The 9885-nt window shown below is 29.3% G+C and overlaps 1 protein-coding gene across 1 annotated transcript in view; it reads right to left on the reverse strand.

Annotated features, from left to right (window-relative positions):
* The window catches only part of LOC101235191 (cytoskeleton-associated protein 5), an 84093-nt gene extending 78903 nt beyond the window's left edge, over positions 1-5190 (reverse strand). The window contains exons 1-7 of the mRNA XM_065791662.1: positions 4955-5190; positions 2523-2716; positions 2268-2391; positions 1905-1984; positions 1051-1141; positions 824-904; positions 554-707 (exon numbers count right to left, since the gene is read on the reverse strand). Of these exons, the coding sequence (XP_065647734.1) occupies positions 554-707; positions 824-904; positions 1051-1141; positions 1905-1984; positions 2268-2391; positions 2523-2716; positions 4955-5011 (781 nt within the window). The 5' untranslated portion in view covers positions 5012-5190. The remainder of the gene's footprint in view (positions 1-553; positions 708-823; positions 905-1050; positions 1142-1904; positions 1985-2267; positions 2392-2522; positions 2717-4954) is intronic.
* Between the last annotated feature and the right edge of the window lie 4695 nt (positions 5191-9885).

Here is a 9885-nt window from a genome sequence, read left to right on the forward strand (position 1 = left end):
TTCTTTTATTTCTATCAATCAGTGTATTCAAATACATCTTAAGAGTTTCTATGAGATATGAATCGAGGAAAGTTAAAAAAAAAAACACTTTTCAAGGAGGTATATTAATTTGAGATTTCCAGTTAATGAGACCAATAACTTTGTCACAATCCATGTAGGAATGACCCATTTCAGAAAAGGTAACTCTAATGGAGTTAAACCTTTTCTGATGTTAAACCATGTAAACCAATGGTTGACAACTACATGTTATGAAATATGTACTAGACTATTAAACTTTCAAATTTTCAAGTAAAACCCTTTTTAATTAAATAAACTCTCCTAAACTAGACCAAATGCTCTATTGCTTATGCATTATTGTAACCATAAACTAGAAAAATTATAGATTCTAAAAATATTAAAGTTCTGCAATCTTTTTCCGAGATAAAAACTTTCAGGTTTTTGTTTTAGAAAAAGACAAAATCCTGGAAGTACTTACTTTTTAAAATTTCCTACCCTATCCAAATTAATTTTTATTTTCCCAAATCATAATTAATGATCACAATTTTTTTTTTACCTTGTGGAGCAACCCCATTTTCATCAACTTTTCCTATAGCAGCTAAAGTGGGAGGAGGTGCAGCAGCACGTTTTGCTTGTTCAGATCGTGTAAACCTTGTTGGAACTGGAGGAATGGCTTCTAGTTTTTGCCATTCATCTTCAAGTTCTTTAAGCTTTAAAATTTAATTATAAGATATAAAAATATTTTAATAACATTAAATATATTTAATAAAAAAAATACTAATTTTTTATTAAACAAAAGAAGCCTAAAAATTTTAAAAAAAATTACCTGGACTGGTTTAATATTTAAAAGCTGAGGTTTAATTGCATCTCGAATCCATTTAAAAATTTCAATGGCAAGCTCTTTAGTCTAATAATAATTTTAATTTAACTAAAAACAAAACCTTTAGAATTTGTATATAAACAAAGTTATATATAAATTAAATATAAAAAAAAGTATTAGAAAAAAGAATAATTAATGCATAAATGACAATATTAGAATAAAAATTTAGCTACCTCAGCTCTAACCCCTTGGTCACTGTGGCTAAGCAGAGTCGGTATAAGTTTGACAAGACCTTTCATCATAATAACCTTACCTCCAAACTCTCTTTAAAAAAAGCAAAGTTTTAATTATAAAAATGACAATGATGATGATGATGATGATGATAATGATGATGATGATGATGATGATAATGATGATGATGATGATGATGATGATAATGATGATGATGATGATGATGATGATGGTGATGATGATGATGGTGATGATGATGATGATGATGATGATGATGATGATGATGATGATGATAATGATGATGATGATGATGATAATGATGATGATGATGGTGATGATGATGGTGATGATGATGATCATGGTGATGATGATGATGATGATGATGATGATGATGATGATGATGATGATGATGATGATGATGATGATGATGGCGATGATGATGATGATGATGGCGATGATGATGATGATGATGATGATGATGGTGGTGATGATGATGATGATGATGATGATGATGATGATGATGATGATGATGATGATGATGATGATGATGATGATGATGATGATGATGATGATGATGATGATGGTGATGGTGATGATGATGATGATGATGATGATGATGATGATGATGATGATGATGATGATGATGATGATGATGATGATGATAATAATGATGAAGATGGCAATGATGATGATGATGATGATGATGATGATGATGATGATGATGATGATGATGATGATGATGATGATGATGATGATGATGATGATGATGATGATGGTGGTGGTGGTGGTGGTGGTTTTTAAAAAAAAACATACTTGGTATTTAAAATTCAAACCACAAAATATTTTAAACTCAAACCGTAATGCCTGACAAGAAGTTGATATGCAAGCAGCAATAACTTTTGGATTTTTTTGGGAAAAACCATTTACAAGCTCTTCCTAAAAAAAGACACTTGGCATTAAAACATTTTAAATTATATAGAAACTGCACTTTTTAAAATAAAATGTATATCAAAATTACTAACAAAAACATTTGCATTAAGTCAAAAACTAAAATTATTTTCAAAAAACCATTAAAATTTTTCAATAAATAAATCTTTTGTATATATTTTTGCATTCCTTTATTTTGTATTATGGTATAGCATGACTAAAACAAGAATAATATAAAAGTAACAAAATCTAGTATTAACTAAAAGAAAACAAAATTATTTCAAATAATTACCATCACTACATCTTGCTTTTCAATTTCAATAAACATAAGCAAAATATCAACGCCTAATTGTTTAGACTTTGGCCTGGCTGTTAATACTTTTGAAATTATACCAGTGACAACATCTGAACAACATCTGAAAACGATAAATATTTTTTTATTAGTTAACCTACCATAAAGAAATTTCATTTACCCAAAACTGTTTGTTTTATTTTTTTCGATTACAAAAAAAAATTTAATCTATTGAGCCTATTAAAATTAATATACTTTGAGGCACAAGCTGCATTTTCAACAAATGAAAGGGCAGCTTCCAGTCCCTTCTCTTGAGCTGCTGCATTAGAGTCAGTAACAAAATTTTTTATACTTCCTAAAAAATTTAGATATTCTGGACTTTTATCACTGTCAATTAAGCGAAACTTTTTAGCAGCTTCTTCATAACCAGCAAGTCGAGCTTTCCATAACTAAAAATAAAATTTCACATAAAAAAAAATTTTCACATAAAAATTCAAACTATATTAGGAGTATTAAAAATGAAGTATTAGGTAAATGAATTAATAAATTGATTATTGGAATAACAAATACGAGCATATTAAGCCTAAATACAAAAAAGGTACATTAATAAATCATTTATTTAAATCTTTAATTAAATATATATACAAAGCAATGAAATAAGAAAAAGATTCAGAGTTATTAGAATATTATTATTAGCCAGTTATTAAAAGAATAGACTAATAAAAATATTAACTTTATTAAGATAAGTGCTACGCTGCATTAAATCTTGATGTGGGTATATTACTTAGGAGATAAAAAGAGATTCAACAATAAAAATATGTTTTTGATTAATTTTTAAATTGTGTTGATAAAGCTATCTAGGTAGGAAATGAGCTAGCGACTAGCTAGCTTATTTCCCACCTAGATAGCTTTATCAATACAATTTAAAAATTAATTGCTGCAATATATCATTAGCTAGATATCATAACAATATGACTAGCTGCAATACTACGACAAATCTGTAGTTGATGGCTACATATCACAGCTTTATTGCTAACAATATTACTAGAATATATTGATAGCTAGAGGAAGTAGGTATGTAGCTAACTACAACATAAAAACAATTTTAAACCTAGTCAATGGCTACATTATCATAGTTTTTTAGCTACTGATATATCAATAGCATGCATATTGTAGTAACTGATATATCAATAGCTGCATATCGTAGCCTTGTGACTTATTAAAGCATAATTATAAATCTATAGGTAGTTAATATCACTAGCTAAAGAGCTGTGATGTGTAGACACACCACATTATATTGTTCTTAAATTATAAAAATAAGTAATCATATTAGTCAAATATAGTGTAAACTGCCCCGGACTAATACACAATTCACAGATAAACGGACTTTGGCTTTGAGTGTTGAATACAGAAAAGAAGTCAAAAAAGATATTATCTGGTGGATATACTGTGAGACTTTAAAAAATAAGTAATGATGATGTAAGAAAGAAATTGGAAACAGTGAGTAAATCTAATAGAATGCGTTGCTAAAGATAAAATAGTTTGGGCAAACAAACTACCTGTATCTTCTGCATCTTTAATCGAAAGGCTATAAAAATGCAGATGATTGGACATCACCATTAAGAGATGCAACCCTCAGAATTAGGAAAAATGAGGTCGGCAATAATTTGCCTACCTCAATCTTTAAGAGATCGGCAAAAAAAATTTGATGCAAAGGTCTTATCATAAAACATTGATACGAGTCGACAATTTTTTGCAGTCCTTAAACACTTTAAGGTCGGTATTGTCGAATGCCGACCCTAATTCCAAGGGCTGGAGATGAGATAGTGGTTTTAGAGGATAGAAAAAGATAGAAAAATATAGAAAGAGTGCATCACAGATGACATGAAAAAACTTCAATAAAAGAAAGAAAATTTCAAAGTTAATATTGCGAATATTAGAAAAACAGCATTAGAAAAACTCTAACTAATGCAGAGCAAAACTAGGATGTCAAAACATTGAAAATGCATGGAATTATTAAGTCAATTAACAGTCTGAAATTTTATGGATGATAGATCTTGCAGATCAATTTTATGCTATTGTTAGTTAAATTCAATGAAATGAGAATTTTAAAAAAAGAATAAACTAAAGATAAGATTGCCTGTACATTGAGATAATTAATAGTCATTAAATGCTTTTTTTATCATCGATTTTCATTGAGTTTAGATTTTCATTAAACTTTTAGAGCAATAGTAAAATAAAGTAGGCAGCCAATTTTATTCATGTAATGCTTTTGAAAATTTTTCCAAAAGCTCATGTTTACATTTTGCTATTTTTCACTGGTTAGCTATAAATTTTTTAAATTAAACAATGAACTGATTAATGTTATATCAGTCTATATTATTATTGAGTATAATTATGAATATTATTATTATAGCCACTTGTAGGTTATTTTTTTGTATTCAAATGTGAATGCAGATTGAAAAAATAAATAAACTTAAAGTAAGCACATAATATAATTTTATCAAAACTGTTAATTTATACTGTATGTCATCAAAAAAAGATTTATATGATTTTATTTGTCGTTTTAATTTATATTATATTAAACGTGTAAAATAAATATTATTTGAATTAACATTCAAACTTTATTTACTCAAGTAAATTTCATTTATTCTTTTGGAAGGTATAAATATTTTTGAAATCTTCACCTTGTGACTAACTTTATCTTCAATAGACAGTTTTTGCCAGTCATCGTCATCGCCCATTTTAATACAACGCAATTATTAGTGACTGGAAAAATATTTTATTAGGAAAAATCGTGTATACAAACTCGCTGCCATGTTTATCATTCCGAAAATATATTAGCGCCTTTGTGATAAAATTATAAAATGACAAATATTTACTTTACAATGCGTTTCAATTGTTACTGTGATTACTGTTTCTTATTTTAATCGTTTTAATTATTTCTAAAAGGGATTTAGTTTGAGAGTCGGAAAACAATATTAAATATTTTAACAGTCTTGTTCCTAAAAAAAATCCGATTTCATGTTGTTTTTGTTTTATTTCTTTTGTATTATTTTTATTAATCCAATTTTAAAATACTAGAAACCAGTATGTTTTATATTTCTAGACTGGAAACCAGCACGTTTTAAATGTCAGTATACTTATTACTCAAATTTTTTTTTATATATGTAAATTAAATCCCATTTTTATCCGTTTTTGGTAAACTAGCTCTTGTCACATGTTTGAATTAGGGGTATACATACGAATCAATTCACGAATAAATTAGTCGTGAAATCAGGTTCGAATCCTGCGACCATTCTTTTATGTGCTTTCGCTTAGCACCTCTTCACTTTGTTCTTTATCGTTCTCCTTCTTCCTAAGACTGCACTCTTTAAGATATAATTTCTGATCAAATTGACCATCCCATTTCTCTTTACCCCTCTTCAAATGTTGTTGTTTTTGCTGACTTAAATGTCAATCACACTGAATGGCTACGCTCTAACGCTACTGAACCTGCTGGCACTAAAGCCTATAACTTCTACATTTCTCAATATCTTAGTCGCATAGTTAACTTTGTGACTCGTTATCCTGACAACCCTAGTTATTTACCTTCACTCCTTGATTTCTTTCTTGTCTCTTGCCATAAATTGTTTCAGTTTCTCCTTTTTCTCCTTTAGGTGGTTCTGACCGTGTAATGATCTCTATAAATCTTTAATCTCGTACTTCGTCTTCGGACTACTTTATCATTGCATCACTTACTACTACCCTAAAGCTGACTGTGATTCTTTTTGTGGTTTTCCTCGTGAAGATCCGTGAGCTGATGTCTTTTCTCTCTCAGCTGATAAACGCGCCTCCAAAGAAACCTTCTGAATTCTAGCAAAAATGGAAGCTTTTATTCCTTCTTGTTGATTTAAAGTCAAGCCTTATTTTACTCCATGGTTTTAACCTTTTTGCGCAGCTGCTATATCTAATCGTAATCAATTTTTTCATCTTTTTTAAAAAAATTAACTTTCTTGAGAACAAACGGCTATTTATTATTGCAAGAAATCGATGTGAAAAGGTGCAATCAGATGCTAAGCTCCATTATTCTCAGTTCACTAAATCTTGTATCTTATCTCAAAAATTAGGCATTGTTAACAAAGGAGTGTCTAACATTCCATCTTTCATTCATGGAACTGATCTAATTACCTCTCCCAAGGATAAGGACTACTTGCAAAGAAATTTTCTTGCAATTCGACTCTCAAATCTTATGGCTATTCTCTTCCTTCAATTCTAATTAAACATATTAACCTATTGTTAGACATTCAAATCACTCCAGCTTTCGTAGCTGAAGTCATATCTCGATTAAACTCTTTTACGGCTTGTGGTCAGGCAAGATTTCTGTTATAGTCTTACAAAATTGTTCTCCAGAACTCTCTTCAATTTTCTCACAGTTGTTTAACAAGTGCCTGACTGATTCTTGTTTTCCTACCTGCTGGATAATGGCGTCTGTTGTTCCAATTTTCAAAAACTTAGGAGAACGTTCTGACCCCTCCAATCAGTTCATTGAGACTTTGATAAACAAATTTCTCACATCCCATCTTGAGTCAAATAACTTACTGTCAGACAATCAATAAGGTTTTCGATCTCAACTTTCTACAGCTGATTTGCTAACTGCTGTGACTAAAATATTTTATTGTGCACTAGATGGAGGCTGAAAGGCTAGAGCTATAGCTCTTGACATATCTAAAGCCTTTAACAAAGTTTGGCATGCTGGTCTTCATAAGCTAGCTTTATATAGTGTATCTGGAAAAGTTCTTGAAATTATCAAATCGTTTCTTTCTAACCGCTTTATTAAAATTATCCTCGTAGACCTATACTCTTCTTCTTTTATAGTAACTTTTGGGTATCTCAAGGTTCTATATTTAGTCCTATTTTGTTTCTTATTTACATTAATAATCTTCCTGACAACGTTACACCTAAAGTTGCTCTTTTGTTGGTAACTCATCTTTATACTTCTACCAACAAAAAGTCTTTTTGATCGCTTAAAACAGGCAGCCGATCTTGAATTTGATCATACTTCTGTAACAGATTGGGGCTCACAGTGGCTTGTAAATTTTAACTCCAACAAAATCCAGTTGTTTACTGCAAACAAATATTGCAGTACTGTCGACATTCCTATATTAATGAATGACGACCCTCTTGCAAAAATTGTTAGTACTTTTTTATTAGAAAATGTGGCTATATCAGCTAATTTAAATTTAAAAGTAGGTAAATGTTAAAGTTTATTTCAAGGTTTCCAGTTTTTCTATTCAAGTATTTTATAAAAAAGTTGAATAGATGTTGCATTCAAACCTTCTTTTTTAAATGATTGGGGAGAGGTTTTTAATAGGCTCTAAGTAAAGGAATTGCGTATCTTCTCTCCAGATGTAGATGGTCGGTGTGGAACAGACTTACCATAATTCGTATTTTACGGATGCGGATAGCTTATATATTATTATTGTGGAGTGGTGAATGATTGGTGTTTAAGGTCCATTTTTGATCAGTATCTGAATTATTAGTGATCAAACTCTTTACTAAGTTTTGAACAAAAGAAAAATCTAGATATGGAGGACTTTTTTTACACAGCGCGCAATAACAAACAAAATAAAATATATGAAGTCGAAACAAATAATACTTAATAGAATTTTTAAAAGTCACATTTTAAATAACTTAATAATTATAATATTTAAAAATTTTACAGAAAATATGAAAGGATCGGTATCCTTTAAAAAATTATGAAATGGTTTGATAGATTTGTAAATTTTGTACACTTCCAAAAAATTAAAAATAAATAAAGAACTCCAACTCAAGAAAAGAGGTTACACATTTTACATCTGACCAACTAAGGTATATTAATCCAGTTAATTTAGGTAAACTTGTTTTTAAAAATGCAAGGCATCATACTCATTTGTTTCTTGTAAAGAGAATGAATGTGATGTGAATGTAAAGTGATTGTGAAATGAATGTGAAGATCATCATTAGTCCTATATCGTTCAGTTTACTTTTACTACTACTTGAATTACATTATGTGCTCAGTTTTTTTTTGTTCTCATTTAGATTTCGGACCATGCTATAGTCTCACTAAAACTTTTATCTGGTTCTTCTTATGTATCAATGCAAAATTTTATTACCTTACGCTAAGATGCAGTATTCTTAAATAACTAAACTTATTTAATCTCAGAGCTTGGGTTCCTCCGACTTTTTAAAATCTTTACCAGTGTCATTAACAAATGCAACTCTATTATTTCTAACAAGTCTCTAAACAACAACTATTAAAGTTGGAAGTAAACATAAAAAAAAAAGAGTCACACTAGATTAAGGTTTAGTTGATTAAAAAAAATCTCACTTAAACTGCAACAATAATAGTTCTTACAACTTTACCGCAATATAAGAGATACAACTTTACCGCAATAGGGGAGAGGTCCAAGCCTAGCAGCGGGAGCTGGATCCAAAATTTTACTTACAATGCAATATCAAGTCTAAAAAAAGAGAACCTCATTTGTAATATCAGCTCAAATATGATTAAATTCTAGTATTAGTAAGATTTAATGTGTTCTTATTGTGGAAGAGATTATTTGTTCACATTATTCTATCATTTACTATGTAAGACACACGTATATAGCATGCTATATATTCGGTGAAAGTAAACAATATATAAATAATATATTAATTCGAGTGAAACAATTTAGACTGCTATTTTTGTCTTACGAAGGTAAACAGTATAAACTTCAGTAAAAATACTTGTTTATTTACACAAACTAACCTTCATAGGGTGATGTTAAACCATCATTAAATCGCTTGTTAACCAGCGGCATATGATTGCATTTTGGCTGGAATTTCGAAGTGAACAGACGTGTTTTTACTCCTGCAAAATTTAATAAAAGAAAAGTGACATTGAATAAAAGAAGAAAGATTACTTTGATAGCTATTGATGCTAAAGTTGTTTAAAAGTTTTTTTCTTAAGATTTGAAAGTCGTTTGTAAGTTTCTTTTTTTTAATACCGTTTGAAACTTCTTCTAAAGGTCATTGTTTTTGTAAATTATCTTGGTGCTTTTATTATTATCTTGAAGCTTTTCAAAGTTTGAAAGTTTGAAAGTTGACTAGAAAGGGGTAGATGTTTTCGAAAATTGTTTCGAAAGATCTGAAGCTTTGAAAAAATAAAATTTGAAAGCTGTTGAATCTGTTGTTTCTTTTGAAAGGTGATGTTTTCTTTTTTGGTTTAAAGTTGGCTAAATAAGTTCGGAAGCTTCAAAAATCTGTAGATATATATATATTTTTTAATTTGTTGTTGTCATTGAAAAGTGTTTTGTATTTGAAAGTTTTTTTTAAAAGTTTGAAAGCTTTTGTGGTTATTGTTGCTATTGTTGTTGTTGTTGTTGTTGTTGTTGTTGTTGTTGTTGTTGTTGTTGTTGTTGTTGTTGTTGTTGTTGTTGTTTTACGCTTAATTCTCTGAAGAAAACACTCGTGTTTTCCCACTCGATTAAAAAATGCATACATTTACATTTATTTATTTCACAACTTAAGTCGTACACCAATTACTATAAAAGTTTCTATAAAAAACATCAAAAAACTAATGAAAAGTATGCTAGAGGAACAGAGAAAGTGTATTTTAAAA

The sequence above is a fragment of the Hydra vulgaris genome, chromosome 02 (assembly GCF_038396675.1).
Source record: "Hydra vulgaris chromosome 02, alternate assembly HydraT2T_AEP".
NCBI classification, from domain to species: Eukaryota; Metazoa; Cnidaria; class Hydrozoa; order Anthoathecata; family Hydridae; genus Hydra; species Hydra vulgaris.